This window comes from Lithobates pipiens, unplaced genomic scaffold (genome assembly GCF_037356315.1).
Source record: "Lithobates pipiens isolate NorthernLeopardFrog02 unplaced genomic scaffold, aLitPip1_a1.2 Scaffold_157, whole genome shotgun sequence".
NCBI lineage: Eukaryota > Metazoa > Chordata > Amphibia > Anura > Ranidae > Lithobates > Lithobates pipiens.
In genome coordinates, this window is record NW_027507746.1 from 3,745,453 (window position 1) to 3,765,504 (window position 20,052).

At 46.8% G+C, this 20,052-nt stretch overlaps 1 protein-coding gene across 10 annotated transcripts in view; it reads right to left on the minus strand.

Annotated features, from left to right (window-relative positions):
• Nucleotides 1–20,052, minus strand: part of LOC143981456 (NACHT, LRR and PYD domains-containing protein 3-like) — a 158,704-nt gene that overhangs the window by 78,774 nt on the left and 59,878 nt on the right. For all 10 annotated transcript variants that reach the window (XM_077479321.1, XM_077479327.1, XM_077479325.1 and 7 more), the window contains 2 exons: nucleotides 17,132–17,170; nucleotides 840–2,559 (listed from right to left, as the gene is read on the minus strand). In XM_077479321.1, the coding sequence (XP_077335447.1) occupies nucleotides 840–2,559; nucleotides 17,132–17,170 (1,759 nt within the window). The remainder of the gene's footprint in view (nucleotides 1–839; nucleotides 2,560–17,131; nucleotides 17,171–20,052) is intronic.

Genomic DNA, 20,052 nt, shown 5'->3' on the forward strand with positions numbered 1-20,052 from the left:
AGCAAGGAGCATTGCTTTTGCATTACCATTCATTTACATCTGCGCATGCGTGGCGTGCGTTGCTGTGCATTTTTCAGACATATGAAAAAGCGCACATTTTCTGTGTGGGTCGCCTCGTATTCGGAAACACGCAGATATGAATGCCGGCTGATTGTTAATGACACCCCAATCACAGTTATCAGACGCATGTTTTGCTGCCAAGATGCATGACGCTCCATGACTGAGAAGATTCTTGAGCTACTTTGGGGTGTTTGTTGCATGTCGGGCAGAACATTCCAGTGAATGGGCTCCCTATACACAATGTGTGATTACACATGAAAAATACACAAATAATGGAAGTGGGAATGTGTGTTTCCTCTACACTCAGGTGTGACTGGGATGTGATTGGAGGAAGATTTTAGGCAGCAAGGATGACCAGGGAGGAGAGGTGGGGGGTAAAGAAGCCTCAGAAGTCACAGCAAAGTCTTAAAGATTCAGACAAATGTGCGACTTTCTGGTGATTTTACATTGAAGTCTATGGGAGTCGTGCAGCACAAGAATCACACAAAAGTAGCGCAGGAAGTATTTTCTTTTGTTGCAATGACTCAAATCGCAGAAATTAAGACAACACCCAATAAAATCTTTGTGTTTTCACCTGACCTGCGACTTTACATGTCATCAGAATGTCGCTGGAAAATTGCTGTAGTGTGAAGCAGGGCTTAGGGCTGAGGAAAGTGTGAGTTCCCAGGACTTCTAACAAGTGTGGTAGATGGAGAACATGTCTGATAATCACCGTTATACTGTATGCAGGTTCCTGCCCATTCTCTGAATTCAGTTAGGATATCCTCACACTCACTTACCTGACATCCTGACTCCTGTGTAGGAATGGAGATAGAAGTTTCTGGCACTCTGGATCCACAGTGAGATATAGAAAATGTAAAGACTGAAAACTTTCTCTCTTCAAAGTCTTCAAGCAATAGATCAGCTGCTTGGAATAATTCCTGTCCATCCACAAGTGATCAGTACGTGAACCGCGCAGAGACAAATCTGTACAACCCGACATGACTCTCCTAATGAAGTCCTCATCCTGAGTCTCATACAGACAGAAGATGGTCTGAGTATAGAAAGTCTGATTGATGTCCTTCATGGTCCATTTTCTCATTGCAGGTTTGGCTCGGAGTGAGATGGAGATTCCTGTGACCTCTGAGAATGTCTTCACCTGATTTTCATTTAAGAGACCAAACAGGAATTGTAGAGATAATGATAAATGTGAGGAATGTGAGTAATATGAACTGAAGTCATTGAGTGATTTCCCTTCACAGATCTCCGGGAGGAAAGTACCTTCCATAGACCCAGACCCATCATCCATCCCATAATAGAGAGCAGCAAGGAACTCCTGTACACTCAGGTGGATGAAGCTGTAGCAGGTCTGGTGACGGACGTCCCAATGAAAGATGTTCTCATTCAGAAATACAGACTCCACCTCATCCAGAGAAAGTCCATGTCTTTCTAGATCTTTCTTCTCAAATAAGATTTGTTGGTTCAGAAGTCCCTGATTGGCCAGAGCACACAGCTTCTTCAGACAGGTTTGTTTCCGGTGTACAGACTGCTCCTTCTTGCTGTGATGGGTTAGTAAAACCTCCAGGTAGAGAAGATAAATTGAAGTCGTTGTCTTACACTGAATTACATCCAAATCTTTTCTTATTTCTTGTTTCATTACAGTGCAGACAATCCAGCATGTGATGGGGACGGCACACATGGTGTACACAACGTCATTGTCTTTTATTATACTGAGAACCTTGTCTGCATCTTCTTTATTTCCATAGAATTTATGGACATATTCCTCTCGATCGTCCCTTGTAAATCCCTGGATTTCCACATTGTGAGAATCATCGATGAATGTGTTAAGTTTCTCCATGGCCAGTGACCTTGTGGTGATGATCAGAGAAGATTCTGGGAGAACATGTCTCCTGAGCAAGCTTTGGAGAATTATTTCTTTGTGGGTTTCCATAGAAATGTCAGGACAACCCTCAGATTTCTCCTCCAGAGTCCACCTCAGTTCATCAAACCCATCAACTATGGTGAGAAGTTTTCTCTGACTTCCAGGATCCTTCAGAATAGACACCAGGTCATCTGAACTCAGTCTGCAGGTTCTGGATAAAAGTCCCACAAGACTTATGTTTTCAGGGATGGTGTTGATTTCTCTACAGCTCAGATAAAACACAAAATCAAACTTGTCTCGGTAGAGATCCCCAGAGGCCCAGTCCAGCATGATCTTCTTGGAGGTCATTGTTTTTCCAATCCCAGCAGGTCCTTGTAACACCACAATCTTAGGGATGAACCCACATTTATCAGGGTCAAAGAGGGCCTGGATTGTGGTTGGGGATCTTTTCTCCATGATCTGTAGATGTCTTCTGTCTGAACTCCTTATTTCTTCTTCTTTTCCCTCTTTATTCTGGGGTCCCTTTATCATCAATAAATTGGTGAATCTTTCCTGTAGATGAACAGTCTCCCCCATACGGGAATTATATTCTTTAATCTTCTGGAACTTCTCAGATTCTCTGTGTTCCTTACTGATGTCTTTATGAGAGAAATGAGAATATTTTATTCCTCATACACACATGAAATATTACAATGCAGAAAAACCCACAATGGGGTATGGGAGGGAATTGGGACTATACAATACCCAGGAAATAATGAAGATAGATGGAAATGATTAGTGATGGGCCGAACACCCCCGTTTGGTTTGCACCAGAACATCTCAAATAGGCAAAAGGTTCTAGCAAACGTGAACCCTATTAAAGTCTATGGGACACGAACGTGATAATTTAAAGGCTTATATTCAAGTTATTGCCATAAAAAAATATATGGGGACCCGGGTCCTGCCCTGGGGGACATGTATCAATGCAAAAAAAGTTTTTTAAAACAATAGTTTTTTTTCAGGAGCAGTGATTTTAACCACTTCCCATCCCGCCCATAGTCATATGACGTCTGCAAGAGGGATCTCCCATCTTGGATGGGCATCATATGACGTCCTCGGCTTCCTTGCGGTATAAGGGCCGCATGCGGGCACTCACAATCAAGTGTTATAGAGTAGGACCGTGGATCTGTGTGTGTGAACGCACAGATCCAAGTCCTGTCAGAGGAGAGGGGACTGATCCTGTGTTCCGAGTACAGAGAAACACCGATCGGTCTCCTCCTCTTGTGAGACCCCTCCCCCTAGAGATAGAATCACTCCCTAGGTAACACATTTAACCCCTTGATTGCCTCTAGTGTTAACCCCTTCCCTGCCAGTGACATTTATACAGTAATCATTTTCATAGCACTGATTGCTGTATAAATGCCAATGGTCCCAAAATAGTGTCAAAATGTCACAGCCATAATAAAATATTTGAGTGGGTTCTCCTCTGTCCATAAGGGCCTGGTAAGGATTTTAAGGGGAACTTCGTGCAAAAATGTAAAAAAAAAATATGGGGGGTCCCCCCAAAATCCATATCAGACCCTTTTCCACATGACCTCTGTAACAGAACCCACTGTCAGTGTGTGTTTTGGAGGGGCTGTGGGCTCGCCTCCTACCCACAGACTATGGCCCAGTGGAGAACGTGAGATTTGGAGGGCTATTTGACATCTCCCACCACCTGGAGTAGTTTACAGCTATCTAAACCTATTGGCTCGGCTAAATATAATGTAATGTAATGTAATGCTATATCTCTTCTCCCCCACCCCCCTCTTGTTGCTGTGTTTAATTGTGTTGGGTCATGGTATGTAGACAAAGGTCTGGACTGGAGACACATCTCAGCAGGGGATGTGTAAGGAGGGGCTGCCTGCTTATCATAATCCCTTCATGTGCTCCAACTGTAGTTGTTTGAATATACAATTGTTCAGTTCCCATTGGTTCTTCCTTGACCCCTACCCCCTCTATGACAAGGCTAAGGGGCGTGTCCCTAACTGTGTTTAAAGCGGTTGTATACCCACTGAGGGTTTTTTCAGACCTGCAAGGGAAAAGGCATAATGAGCTAGTATGCACCGCATACTAGCTCATTATGAAATACTTCCCTTAGAACGAGGCTCCGACATCTTGGCCGATCCATGCAGAGGGAGCTGACATGTTCCCTCGGCGTGTCTTCCGGGTATCACGGCTCCGGCGCTGTGAGTGGCCGAGCCGTGAAAGCGTCAGTCCCACACAAGCATGCGGGAGATTTCTTCCTGGCAGGGTCCGGCGCCTGCCGGGCTTTCAGCCGAGAATCCCCGGTGTGCATGTGCCGCTGCAGTCAGCGGCTCATTGCGAGGGGGAATATCACCTAAACCATACAAGTTTAGGAGACATTTTTTTTACCTGTAGGTAAGCCTTATTATAGGCTTACCTGTAGGTAAAAGTAAAAAAAAGACTATGCAACTGCTTTAAAGCTGGATGTTTTGTATTTTCAATAAACAGGTTATGCTCTGGATGTTTTAACCCTCAACACCTGTGTGGCTTGTCTTGTGATTGAGGGGTTAAGGGCTGTTATGGTGAATCTGCAGGCTGCGGGTGCATTTGGAGGACAGAAGACAAAGGTCTGGGGGAGGTTCTCATACAGGGGAACCGAGATCCATCACACCCTCAACCTGAGGGACGGATGCTTTGGGGCAGGGGGTCTCTGTACCCCCACCCCAGAGCACTATGTCCCCATGTTGGGGACAGGGGCTTCTTCCCAACAACCCTGGGCTGTAGTTGTCAGGGTCTGCGGGGGGCTTATCATAATCTGGAAGCCCTCTTTGACAAAGGGGCCACCGGATCCCTCCCCATATGTGAATAGGTATCAGGTATATTGTACCCTTACTCATTCACCCAAAAAAGTGTCAAAAAGTAAAAACCACAACATACAGTTTTTGACAATTCCTTAAATCAAATAAAATTAAGTCTTACCAGAAAGCCCCGTCCCCTTATTCAGGGAGGTCACAAAGCGCTTTGTTGGGTCTGTGATCCCCAGAAAAGATCTCCGGACATCTCTCTCCAGTATCCTCAGAAGATATACACCAGGAATGTCAGTCGATCGGGGCGTGGTGTTATAGAAAAGCCCAGAGCCGGAGTATATAGAGACACAAAAGACCCCACATAGTATAAGATTGTCTCTTCTTTGCAGTTTATTAGCAGCAGTGCAAATACACAGGAGAGCAAAAAGTCCAAGCTGAGAACATGTCTCAATCCAAACATTTCCTTCAAATCCAGACATCAATCGAATATGTGCCGTAGTGTGTGTACGAGTCCATCCCAATGATCGTTTTGTCCTAAATGACATCATCAGGGTTATGTACACACCACTCTACCTACGTTAATAAACTACAATTGGCAGACAAGGGAGCACAGCCATTGGTCAAAAGATTAACTCAAGGACAATCATTAGTAGACAGTCATAGGTGAAGTGAAAAAGATTGATCTATGCAGTCATTGGTGGAATGACATGTCCATCATCCTGGATGAACAGATCCCTTGTAGACAGCAATACAAGAGGCACTAGAATATACTGTGCCATTTTGTGGAGCAAAATATGACCTCATATGAATGAAATGAAATCAATTAGGCTCCATGCACAATACAAACTAAAACTTGCGCTAATGGAATGATAAACAAAATTATAAAAATATGGGGGGTGGCCTGCTGCTAACCAGAATGGCCGCCTAGATCCGAAGCTCCACTCCACAGCTGGAGAACAGGAAACCTGAGGCAACTAATCTCCCTCCCAAGCTCGCTGCAGGATCTGCCGAAATATGTCGAAAAAGTGTGTAAGTCAAAAAAGCGGCAGAAGCCGCCTGCACCGCGCTGCCTGACTCATTATTATAATGCCACCACGGCCATGCAGACAGCCCAAGATGGCGCCGGCGCAGAGGACCCACACCGCGCTGTCTCCAGGCCCTCGCAGCAGATCATGCAGCCAGCTACACAGCGCCCAGCAGAGGGATGATCCACCACCCTCAACGAAAACATGGATACCCTGCAACCGCCAGCAGCCACCCCGGGGACACCTCAGACGGACAGAGGTAAGAGGCTGGCTTCCTCTCCAGCTAACTCCCCCTGCAAAGAGCCCCATGCTAAAAAGCAATTATGGTCAGCAGTAGTGGCAGTGGGGCAGAGTACAGAACAAGCCCCCTTCACTAGCTGCAGTCCCTGTCACAGATAATCCAGTATCTGAAGCAATGCTGTTAACCCTTCAGAAGGATCTGCACAGAGAGCTGCAAATCTCCATGTCTCAGATGCATGATAGAATAGACTGCTTGGAGGAGAGAACAGATGCCATGGAAGAAAACTTGCAGGATTATTCCAAAGCCCATAATGAGCTATTGGACGCACATGAGCACCATACTGAGGAAATTCATCGTTTAAAATTAAAAATGGTGGATTTGGAAGACCGCACTAGGGGGAATAATATAAAGTTTACAGGAGTCCCGGAATCGATTAAATCACCTGATATTATCCCATACTTGCAGCAATTATTCACAACACTAATACCGCACCTTGGCACTAGTGACATCTTAATTGATCGGGCGCATAGGATTTCTAAACCCGCACAACTGCCTGATGACATCCTCCGAGACATTCTGGCCCAGATTCATTTCTTCCACATTCAAGAACAGATTCTTTCCACTGCCAGGGATTCCAAATCCCTACCTGCACCGTATACAAACATTAAGTTGTTTACTGATCTCTCCCCTGCAACAATGGAGCTATGCAAATCTTTCACTCCAGTCACCTCTATCCTGCAACAGAAGAAAATCACCTACAGATGGGGATTCCCCACAAAACTCCTGGTGAACTATCAACAGCAAATGGCCCCCATCCTTACCCCTAAGGATGGATACAAGAAGCTAACCAACTGGGGTCTCCTTCCGTTAACCCCTAGAGATACTGGTCAAACCAACAAATACCCCAAGTCACCTCCCGCTGGAAAGCTGACGCCTCATCAAGAGTGAGACGTTTAACCTTCTATTGCACCCCGTCCTCATACCAACCTCCCTGCCATGGTCGGATCACACTATGCACGCAACCCTTTTTGCTTTTGTTTCTTTTATAAAATGAAAGTAGTATCTGTGCTTCTCTTCCACCCCCAGGATATGGTGTACTAAGCACACCAAGTGATACCCATATTGACACGGTTTTATTCTAATTGAGCTCTGCTCATAACCTTATTTGTTGGTTCTCTACTGTATTTTATATACCATATTGTACATTACATAGAATTTTGTTTTTCTTTTCTTTAACTTGTTTAACCACTTCCCAACTAGCGCACGCCGATATATGTCGGCAGAATGGCACGGGCAGGCATATTGGTGTACAAGTATGTCCATTAATATATGCCGCTCTGCCATCGCGTACACGCCACCGGTGATGCGCTCGCGTGCCGGTCGGGACCCCCGTATGTCCAGTCATGGGTCCCGCGGACTCGAACGCTGTGAGGATACCCGCAATCATCTCACGGGGAGGCTGAACAAGGAGATGCCTTTGTAAACAGCATCTCCCCATTCTGCCTTGCAACAAGTGACACTGATCTCTGCTCCATGTGATTGGAGCAGAGATCAATGTTCACTAACACAAAGCCCAGCCCACCCACAGTTAGTAACATGACACTTTTTTCAGGTGAATGGGTAGGGGTACAATGTATCCCATGCTCATTAACAATGTCCCCACCCCCTTTCCTGACCTGCTGGGCTGTGTTCTCAGATAAGGGTCTACTATGGATTTTGGGGGTCCCAAGACCATTGTTTTGGCATGGGGGTTCCCCTGAAAATACATACCAGACCAAAGGGCCTGGTCTGCCCTTGAAGGGGGAACCCATGCTGTTTTTTATTTTTATTTTGCGTGGAGTTCCCCTAAAGATTCATACCAGACACAGTGCCTGGTATTGTTGGGGTTCAAAGTCAGATCCCTGTTCATTGAAGTTGGACGCACGTTGGACTTCAAGTTAGATCCAAAGTGGTATGACTGTTGTGTTGTACCAGTTTGAACCCGGCCTGAAACTGATAAACTGACGTAAAAGCTGGTACCAACACCAGGAAAAAAGCAGAGTTAAAAATTAGATTTTATCAGCATTTTGCATTGGCGTTGATGCACGTTTAGCTGCACTAACTTTTAGACTTTTCTCTGCCTCTATTCAAAAATCAATGGTTCCCTATGGGAGACCATTGATATGAATAGAGTTTGCACCATAGGTCAGATCATGATGATCTGATTTGTGTGCTGAGGATGTTGAAGGGGAACTCCCACCAAAATGAAAAAAAAATAGCGTAGGCCCCCTAAAATCCACATCAGACCCTTATCCGAGCATGCAGCCCGGCAGGTCAGGATGGAGGGACAAGCGAGCGCCCCCCGGACCATACCAGGCCATATGTCCAACATGGGGGGTGGGTGCTTTGGGGCAGGGGGTCCCATGTTGATGAATGAATGAATGAAGAATTTTTATAGCGCACAATGCAAACAGAATTGCCTCAAGGTGCTGGGAAGAGCTTGATTGTCCAACATCTAGAAGAGGAAGGTCTTGATTTTTTTCCTAAAGGCCAGGTGGTTTCCCTTTCAGGTGGTGAGGACAAGGGCCTCTTAACGACAAGCCTGGCCAGTGGTTGTCGGGGTCTGCAAGTTGGGTATTATTGAAATCTGGAAGCACCTTTAAAGCGGAGGTCCACCCTAAAGTGGACCTTCCGCTCATTGGAATCCTCCCCCCCTCCGGCGCCACAATTGGCACCTTTCAGGGGGGAGGGGGTGCAGATACCTGTACAGTACAGGTATCTGCACCCACTTCCGGGATGGCTCTCTGCGGAAAGGGGCGCAGATTACGCTCCTTTCCGAAAGTCCCCCGCTGCCTGCTGGGAAACACAAAGATCCCAGAGGCAGCGGGTCCATCCTTATTGCGCAGCGTGACTCGCGCATGCGCAGTAGGGAACCGGGAAATGAAGCCGAAAGGCTCCACTTCCTGATTCCCATACCCAAGATGGCGGCAGCAGCACCCGAATGACGATCGAGAGATCGGCTTCGGGTGCCGACATCTCGGGAACGCTGGACAGGTAAGGCCGCGTACACACGGGCGGACTGTTCGCTCAACTTTGTCCGCTGAACAGTGTTTCAGCGGACAGTCCGCCCGTGTGTGGGCTTTCAGCGGACAGTTTGACGAACAAAGTTTTTCGGAAATTCCGAAAAACTGTCCGCTGAAACTTGGTTTGAGCGAACAGTCCGCCCGTGTTTAGGCTACTTTCGAAATGGGCAAACTGTTCCCGCTCGGAGGAAAGTCTGCTCATTTCGAGCGCGTCTCCAGGTAGGCGGGGGCCGCGAAGGAGACTTCGCGGGCCCCGCCGCCTGGTATGGACTTAAAGGGGAACCCCAACGCCGAAAAAAAACGGCGTGGGGGTCCCCCCAAAGTCCACAACAGACCCTTGTCCGAGCACGCTACCCGGCCGGCCAGGAAAGGGGGCGAGCGAGCGCGCCCCCCCTCCTGAGCCGTACCAGCCCAAAGCACCTTGTCCCCATGTTGATGAGGACAAGGGCCTCTTCCCGACAACCCTGGCCGTTGGTTGTCGGGGTCTGCGGGCGGGGGGCTTATCGGAATCCGGGAGCCCCCTTTAATAAGGGGGCCCCCGGATACTGGCCCCCCACCCTATGTGAATGAGTATGGGGTACAATGTACCCCTACCCATTCACCTGTAAAATAAAAGTACCCAAAAAAAAACACAACACACGAGATAAAATATTTTATTGCACAGCTCCGGGGGTCTTCCGTCTTCGGGGGTCTTGTCCCCCTCTTCGGTTCTTCTGCCGGGCCACCGCGCCTTCTTATAGCTCTTTTACAGGCGGTGGCCCGGTCTTCTGTCGCCGCTGTCGCCGCCGCCTTCCGTTCTTGTTCTTCTTCTTGTTCTTCTTCTTCTCTAGGAGATGTTGACACGTCGCTCTCTCCGGCCGGAATGCCAGAGCCGCGCTGTGCGGTCACTTATATAGTGACAATGGGGGGCCTACCTTCACACGCGCTCGAAATGAGCGGACTTTCAAAAGTTGCGCGGACTTAGTACGACGACCTAAGTCCGCTCAAAAAAAGTGCCGTGTGTGGGCAAGTTCCTTCATTCAAAAGTTTGAGCGGACTGTTTGACGAACTTAGTTTTGGCAAACAGTCCCCGCGTGTGTACGCGGCCTAAGTGTCACTATTTTAAAAGTCAGCAGCTGCAGTATTTGTAGCTGCTGGCTTTTAAAAAAAAAAAAAAACGCGGATTCCCGACGGACTCCCGGCGGACTCCCTGCTTTAAGAATTTAATTTATTGCACCCCTAGCCATTCACCTAAAAAAAGTGTCACAAATAAACACAGTACAGCTCTTCTCCCTCCTCCGGCAATGTCTTCTCCCTCTGCCGGTCACTCCTCCCTCTCTGGTTCTTCTCCTTTCTGCGCTGTCTTCTCCCTCTTCTGCTGGATCTTCTCTCTCCACTGTCTTCTCGCTCTTTTGCTGCGTCTTCGCTGCTGTCTTCTTCCCGTTTTTTTTCCAATGTTGACTCAACGCGATCTCCTGGTGTAATGCTGGGTCTGACATGTGCAATGACTTGTGGGGGTGCAATAATTTTGGTGGGGGTTCTCCTTCAACATCCTCAGAAAACACAAGTTGCATCGCAAGTCAGATCCTCATGATCCAACTTCTGGTGCGACTTCTATTCAAATCAATGGGCTCCCATAGGGAACAATTGATTTTGAATAGAGGCATGCCCCGTACACAATTATGACGGAAAAAGTCAGATAGGATTAGGTTGTTGGAAAATCCAATCGTGTGTGGGCTCTAGCGTACTTTTTCCCTCAGAATTTCGGACGGAAAAAATTTGAGAGCAGGACAAAAATTTTCCAACAACAAAATCCGATCTGACTTTTTCCGATCGTGTGTAGAGAATTCCAACGCACAAAGTGCCACTAATGCTCAGAATAAATTTGGGGATGAAAGCTATTGGCCTCTTAGTAGTCCCGTCATACGTTTTGTACTTCACCTCGTTCATTAAGATCGGATTTTCCGACAACTTTGTGCGACCGTGTGTATGCAAGATAAGTTTTTGCCAAAATCTGTCGGAAAAAAATCTGACAGATTTTGTGGTCGGAATGTCCGACCATGTGTATGATGCTGCCTGTATACAGCGTTAAACAGCTTTTACCGGGAGCAGTGATTTTAAGAATGATTAAAGTAAAACAATAAAAGTGTAATATTCCTTTAAATTTCATACCTGGGGGGTGTCTATAGTATACCTGTAAAGGGGCGCATGTTTCCCGTGCTTAGAACTATCAGAGTCATGACACCAATGCAGAATTCTTACCAATGTCATTGCTCTATAGTATTGTGCTATATCTGGCAGCCCGACTCCTCCCTTTTCTTTACTTCGACATTGGATGCAATGTATGCTATTCTTGCACTCCCATTTTTCCAAATAAAGGACAGGAATATTTTTTGTTTCCTTTTAAAGAATAACTGTGGGAGAGGGATGGGTACTGTATACAGCACATACAGCAGTCTGGGTATTATGTTCATCTTTAGGATATTAACTCTCCCAAATAGGGATGAGCCGAACACCCCCCGGTTCGGTTCGCACCAGAACTTGCGAACGACCCCCGCGTTCGGTACGAACGTTAGAACCCCATTGAAGTCTATGGGACTCGAACGTTCGAATTGGAAAGTGCTAATTTTAACGGCTAATATGCAAGATAGTGTCCTAAAAAGGGTTTGGCGACCTGCCTCCTGCCTCAGGGGACATGGGTCACTGCAAAAAAAAGTTTTAAAAACTACCGTTTTGGCGGGAGCACTGATTTTAATGACGATTAAAGTGAAAAAAAAAGTGAAATATTCCTTTAAATATGGTGCCGGGGGGGTGTCTGTAGTATGCCTGTGAAGTGCCACGTGTTTCCCGTGTTTAGAACAGTCCCTGCACAAAATGACATTAAACGGAAATAACACCATTTAAAACTGCTTGCGGTTTTAATGTTATATCTGGTTCCTGCAATATGGTTGAAAATCATTCAGAAAAATGGCATGGGTAGCCCTCCCTGCCCATTACCAGCCTATTTGGGTCTTGTACACATATTAAGGGGAACCCCGTACCCATATTAAAAAAAGGAAATGCGTGTGGCCCCCAGGCCCTATATACTCAGAACAGCAGTATACAGGCGGTGCAAACAAGACAGGGACTGTGTAGGTTTGTTATGTTAAGTTGAATCTGTTTGTCATTTTCAACCGGTACATTTTTAAAGTGTAGCTCCAGTCAAAAAAAATATCTTTAAGCTTTTTGGAAAACATAGGGAAGGGTTATCACCCCTGTATAATTTGTTTTGTCGTCCATCTTTTTTCATCTCACTTGCTGCTGTCTCCTTGCGTTTGCAAGTAGGAGATGTTTGTAAGTTGGATGTTTGAAAGTAAGGGCCTGCCCTATATTATAGCGGTATGTACTGGGTACAGAGCACGCAGACAGCACGCACTATCTCCTAACACTACTGACTGCAAGCTCTATTATTAACCACTTGTTAGCCCAATGTTTGCATAAAGTGAAAGATGAAGTTATGCTGAGTAAATAGATATCAAACATGTCACTCTTCAAAATTGCACATGCCCTTGGAATGGCGCCAAACGTCGCTACTTAAAAAATCCCCATAGGCGACGCTTTAAATATTTTTTTACTGGTTACATGTTTTGAGTTGCAGAGGAGGTCTAGGACTAGAATTATTGCTCTCGCTCTAACATTCTCGGCGATACCTCACATGTGTGGCACATGCGAGCACATGGGGACATGGGCGCTTTAATTTTTATTTTATTTTTTTATTGTTCATTTTACTTTATTTATTTTAGTTTGACATTTTTTTTCCCAAAAATATATTTTTGATCACTTTTATTCCTATTACAAGAAATGTAAACATCCCTTGTAATAGGAATATGGGGTGACAGGTCCTCTTTACAGTGAAATCTGGGGGATCAATATGACCCCACATCTCACCTCTAGGCTGGGAAGCCTGAAATAAAAAATAAAAAAAAGATTCTGGCTTTGATTGTACTGGCGAGTTGGTAGAAGCACCGGAGGGCGGAGAGGGGTGGGGGGCGTCTATGGCTGGGTATTTCAGGGTATCACCGAGTATGGCTGGGTATCTCTGAGTATGGCTGGGTATGGCAATTTATGGCAGGGTATTACAGAGTATTGGCGGGGTATTGGCGGGGTACTACAGAGTAATAGCAGGGTACTGCAGAGTATTGGGGGTACTGCAGAGTAATGGCGGGTACTGCAGAGTATTGGGGGGTACTGCAGAGTAATGGGGGTTACTGCAGAGTAATGGGGGGTACTGCAGAGTAATGGCGGGGTACTGCAGAGTAATGGCAGGGTACTGCAGAGTAATGGCAGGGTACTGCACTGCAGAGTAATGGCAGGGTACTGCACTGCAGAGTAATGGCAGGGTACTGCACTGCAGAGTAATGGCAGGGTACTGCACTACAGAGTAATGGCGGGGTACTGCAGAGTAATGGCGGGGTACTGCAGAATAATGGCGGGGTACTGCAGAGTAATGGCAGGGTACTGCAGAGTATGCACTGGTATTGCAGAGTATTGGCAGGGAATTGAGGGGTTAAATTCGGTGAGCAGCGATGTGGGCACTGCAGATGCAGCCCACATCGCTGCTGACACCGATCTCTTTCCCCTCCGCTGTACCGATCGGTACAGAAAGGGGAGGGAGGAACAGGCGTCATAACATGACGCCGGTTTGTTTCCAAGTGATCACTCCGTCATTTGACGGAGCAATCACGTGGTAAACGGCCGCTATGAGCGGCCGTTTACCGTGATGCGCCGGGTCCTATGGACCCGGCGGTCACGGATGCTCTCGAGTGCGCACACCTCGGGGCACGCGAGAGCAGAATTCTGGGAGGCCGTTAATTAACGGCCTCTCTGAGTTAAACAACCGCCCTGAAGCCGTTAATCGGCAATGGGCAGTTGTTAAGTGGTTAAAGCTAGATCACTAGCTATATAGGTGAGGTGAATATAGTGGTGTATACTGCAGTCAGGGCACAGACAACAACCACTACACAGCAGCAAGATAGGAAATCAGCCAAAAACGATTGGTGTGTACTGTGTTGAAGGTACACAGAACACCCACTGCTTCAGATGCAACGTAACACACTACAGGAGGCCGCCTTAAAGGCGGCCTTATATAGTGTGGGGCGTGCACTACACAGCCTGAGCTATGATTGGCCACAGGCAGGATGCCTGTGGCCAACCATTGCTCTCCTCGCTGCTGGCCCTGCGATTGGCCAAGCATGCGGGGTCACAGTGCATGCTTGGCCAATCGTGAGACAGCAATGCATTGCGCCATCGCAGTGCATTGTGGGCCACACGAATTTTGCCGCGAACGGCCCAAACGTTCGGAATTCGGCGAACGCACGAACGACCGATGTTCGAGTCGAACATGCGTTCGACTCGAACACGAAGCTCATCCCTACTCCCAAACAATGATAGTGCCTGACCTTTCCATCACTGCAGATCTTCTGCTATTTTATCTAATAAGGGAGTATAATTTTGTTTGTACAATAGTTTTACATCTGCAGAGATATGCACTCCCAAGTAATTCAGGGACCTCCTGTGCCACACAAATGGGTATTTATTTTGTATGCATGCTGTCAATGATGGTGATACATGAATGGGTAATAATATTGATTTCTCCAAATTAATTTTAAAATTTGACAATTCCCCGTATTTCCTCAACCCTCCTGCATCACTTCTCTTATAGATTCTTGGGGATTTGATAAAAAACACAGTAGATAGTTGGCATATGCCGATACTTTATATTCTCTTTCCCCAATTCCTACTCCCTTTATCCCTTTATTTTCCCTCATTTTGCTTAAGAGGTTCTAGCACAAGTGCTAACAGTATTGGGGACAATGGGCACCCCTGCCTTGTGCCATTCACTATATAAAACCCCCCTGATAGGGTCCCATTCACTTTCACCCTTGCTTTTGGTCTAGCATATAATGCTGTCGCCCATCCCATCATTCTCTTCCCCAGGCCTATTCCCTTTAATACTTCCATCATAAATGTCCAATTCACTCTATCGAAAGCCTTTTTGGCGTCCATCGATAGAACTACACTTGGGATCTCACTGGGTCCGTGCTGTATCCAATGTAACATATGGAGGGCTCTGATGGTGTTGTCCTTGGTTTCTCTACCCGGCATGAACCCTGTCTGGGCATGATGTACCACCTGTAATATTTCACCTTGCAATCTGGTGGGTGCTACCATATTCCTTAGGTTAGATGCCCCTCTGAAAATGACCCTTGGACCATCTGATGCTATAGAACCAAGGACACGGTCATTCTTGATGACTGGCCAGTGTCACTTGATAATTCTCTTAATTGCCCAATGATGAGTCGAATATGTGGTAAAAAAGGCTAGACCAAAATCATTTACATTCTCACCTCGATTGTGGCAATTAATGATTGACCTTGAGTTAATCTTTTGGCCAATGGCTGTGCTCCCTTGTCTACCAATTGGAACATTTATAGTGCAGGTAGAGGCGTGTGTACGTACCCCTGATGATGTAATTTATGACAAAACAATCATTGGGACAGACACGTACACACACTACTGCACATATTCGATCGCTGTCTGGATTTGAAGGAAGTGTTTGGATTGAGACATGTTCTCAGCTTGGACTTTTTGCTCTCCTGTGTATTTGCACTGCTTCTAATAAGCTGCAAAGAAGAGATAATCTTATACTATGTGGGGTCTTTTGTGTCTCTATATACTCCGGCTCTGAGGCTTTTCTATAACACCACGCCCCGATCGACTGACATTCCTGGTGTATATCTTCTGAGGATACTGGGGAGAGACGTCAGGAGATCTTTTCTAGGGATCACAGACCCAACAAAGCGCTTTGTGACCTCCCTGAATAAGGGGGGCGGGGCTTTCTGGTAAGACTTCATTTTATTTGATTGGTATCACGCTGACAGGCATTCAATTGTCATTCCCAATACACCCCTCTTCATGGGACTTCTTCTGATGAAAATCAGCTGCATATGAACTTTTCTTTTTCTTTGCACTTGTGATATTATATTGTACACATCTTATGATTTATTTCATTTCAAACGGTATAAATTATTACACAATTGCACTTTATTATACCATATTTGGATGTCGGCACATCACGTGTGTTGTGTGATTCCCATGAATTGCACTTTTTTCCCTATCGCTGTACTTTTATTTAAAGTGTTTGGTAACCCAAAAAAATAAAAAAATTGATCCTGTTCCTTTAAAGCATGTTATACAGCACAGTGCTTGTCCCGTGTCATTTGGCCCCTTGTAAAACCTGAAATACCTGGCTGATCCTGCCAGTTTCTGCCCTCCCCTCTGTAAACTGACCACAATGTGTCATGGCTGCTGAGACCTGACACTGTGGTCAGTTTACATGCTTCCATCATCTTCAGCCTTCTATCTGCTCTCCTCTCTGCCCCTGTGTCCTCCCCCCTCCCCTCTCTGCTTGTGACAGTCCTGCTTTTTTCTTGGTGCCCGATATCTGGGTTATAGTCCTCGACTGCTGGCTATTTTATGTATTAAGTATGGATATCTCTTTACACTTGTTCAAAAAACCATTAAGGCCCCCTGACCACAGGGGCCATTTCTGTCAGTCCCAGGCCCTTTCTTCTGGTCCCAGGGCCCTTCCCTCCAAGACTGGGGCTCTTCTCTCTGAGGCGGGGGGCCTTTTCTCTAGCCCTTTATAAGCCCAGGTTCCCACTGCTGTGACTTATCATTTGACTTGCAACACAAGTCACATGCGTGATGTCCTAATCAATGCAACTTAAGTCACAGTAACAAAGAAAAAGGTTCCTGCAATACTTTTCTGTGACTTTGGCAAGATTTGAGTGCCATAGACTACAATGTTAATTCACAAAATCACAAGCAAGTCACAAGCAGGTTGCAAGCAAGTTGAACAACTTTGGGATCACAGCAGTGTGAACTGAGCCCATGTTCTGCAGTGGGTCCCCTTGCTGCCATCTTGGGCCCCCTACAGTGGCGGAATGCCAGGACCCAGTCTCAAGTGCAACCTTTCTGACCCTGGTAGTTCCACCACTGATCCAGACTACAATAAAAACAAAATGTTCATCCATAAGAGATTTCATATGAAACGTGGATGGCCTACTAACCTGATAATGTTTTGCCATGTGTCGTCTTCTTCAGTTTGGCTGGAAATAAGATTAGGGAAGTGATTAGTCCTGACAAACCTCTGAAATGTATAAAATAATAACTAAGAGAGTTATTAGTGTAGCAGATCCTCCCAGACACCATCATCCCACCAACCCTCTGTAGATTGGAGTCTCTCCTCCTCCAGGGGATGGGAGAGTCTTTGTCTGTCTGGTAACATCTCAGCACATTGCAGTGACATGTGACCATGGTGGGGAGACCAGAAAAGCCCCCAATTCTCTGTGCAGGGATTACAGGCACACACCTAGAATCTGGAGCCTTGACTCCTCTTTCTGATGGAGGTTCAGGTGGATACATGGGGCACAAGGCTCAGAACCCCCGAGCAACAATCATGAGGGTCTCCTAGGAATACAGCTATAAATATGGAGGTTCTGTATAATAGACAAGTGGCTGTGATTGTATTGCTCTGCTCGGCATGCTGAGTGATGTCATAGTGTTTTAGTGACTGACTGCCGGCATCCTGGAGAAGTGTTACTCCGCTTCCCTTTTACATTGTTCCTGAACTCTGTAGCCTTTTCCTTCATCCACAATTTTATAACCAAATACATTGTATTCTGTAAACTCCCTCGGTAAAGATTATTTAACCCCTTGGTGACTGAGGGGAAAAGGGGGGTGTGACCACCTGTACTCTGAGATGAAAGATCTCCTTTCTCCAAGAAATGTTCTGGAAAGGAGGTGGGTCAGGGACTGGAGTGCAGGCAGTTTACATGGCCCAGGCCCAATCATTAATTTTTTATGGGCAGGGGCAGGACTGATATACATACTGAGGTCACATGCTTCCTGGGGGAGATGGGAAGAAACTGAGTCCAGAGAAACAGGCAAAATGTGACTCCAAGGAGCAGGCTTGAAGGCTTGGGGGTTCAGAGACCCCAATGCTGGAGAGCAGGAACCAAACCTGAAGGCCTGAGGGTTCAGAGTCCTCAGTGCTGGATGGTTCAACTACACCAAGTCATCAAAGAAACCCTGGGAGAAGTGAACCAGGCATCCCGGCTGGGATGGTTCTAACTACAAGAAATTGGAAGCAGCTGCAAGGAGGATGGAGTAGACCGGGATGTTTTCCGGACTTTCCTGAACTGACCTGGGAGGATCGCAGGAGGCAAGAAAGGCAGGTGAGGCCTAGGACTTCCAGCATCCAAATACCAAGGTGCTTTTCAGAGGGGCATTGTCAGTTCATTAAGGGAAAGGGACTTAAATACTTTAATGCCACGTACACACGATCAAACAAGTGGGTGGAAAAGTCCGGCAAACTCAAGTCCGCTGGACAATCCCCCCGTGTGTAGCCTCCGGCATACTTTTTTGACCCGAAAGTACGGCGGACTTAGAATGCCGTGTTACACTCCAATCTTCCCGCCAGACTCGCATTTCGGCGGACAATCCGGCCGTGTGTATGCCAGTCCGCCGTACTTTTGAAATGAACAGACTTTTCCCGCCCGGAGAAAAGTCTGCTCATTTCGAGCGGGTCTCCAGGTAGGCGGGGCCCACGAAGGAGACGTCGCTGGCCCCGCCACCTGGTATGGACTTAAAGGAAAAAAAAAATCGGCTTGGGGGTGCCCCCTAAGTCCACAACAGACCCTTGTCCGAGCACGCTACCCGGCCGGCCAGGAAAGGAGGAGCGAGCAAGCCCCCCTCCTGAGCCTTACCAGGCCGCGTACCCTCAACATCCTGTAAAATAAAGTACAAAAAAAAACACAACACACAAGATAAAATTATTTATTGCACAGCTCCGGGGGTCTTCCGTCTTCAGGGGTCTTCTCGCCGGACCCCCACGCCTATTTTTTTTGGCATTGGGGTTCCCCTTTAAGTCCATACCAGGCGGCGGGGCCAGAGACGTCTCCTTCGCAGGCCCCGCCTACCTGGAGACGCGCTCGAAATGAGCGGACTTTCCTCCGCATGTGTGGGCGAGTCCGTTCATTTCAAAGTAGGGCGGATAGTACGGCGGACTTAGTACGCCGTATTAGTCTGCTGAAAAAGTGCCGTGTGTGGGCAAGTAGCCCGTTGGGAAAGTCCGAAGGACAGTCTGGCGGGAAGTCCGTCAGACTAAGTATGTCGGACAGACGGCTACGTGTGTACGCGGCTTATGAAACCATAAGGAAGAGGCAGCTCATACATTCCTTTAACACACTTGTAATGACTGAAACCAAGAAGAATAAAGTTATCTGTTCAACCTTTATTGACTGCTTGTGTGGTGAATCGTGCCGGGGTGGAAGAACAGAGGTATGTTAGTGTGAAAGAACCCAATGTCACTGTGTGTTTTGGAGGGGCTGTGGGCTCGCCTCCTACCCACAGACTATGGCCCAGCAGAGAACATTGGGGTTTAGAGGGTTATTTGCCATCTCCCACCTGGAGAAGATGCCACCTCCAGACATCTGTGTCCAAAGTCACCAGTTCATCAGAACCGGGTGAATGCGGTATCTGTGGCTGGGCTTGTGGAGTCATTCCTGGCTACCTAAACTTATTGGCCCGGCTGGGTTAAATATATACTTTTATTCCACAAACAATGTACTTTTAGCTGATAAAGACATATACAAGATGGCACTGAGATAATGTAATGCAATGCTGCATCCCTTCTCTCCCCCTCTTGTTGTGTTGGGTTATGGCATGTGTCCACATCCCCTGTCTGGAGACACATCCCAGCAGGGCTGCCTGCTTGTCATAAACCCTTCATGTGCTCCAACTGTAGTTGTTTGAATATACAAGTGTTGAGTTTCCATTGGTTCTTCCTTGTCCCCTACCCCCTCTATGACCAGGCTAAGGGGGTGTCCCTATCTATGTTAAAAGTGTATATTTGGCACTTAATAAACAGTTTATACTCTGGATGTTTAACCCTCAACACCTGTGTGGCTTGTCTGGTGATTAAGGGGTT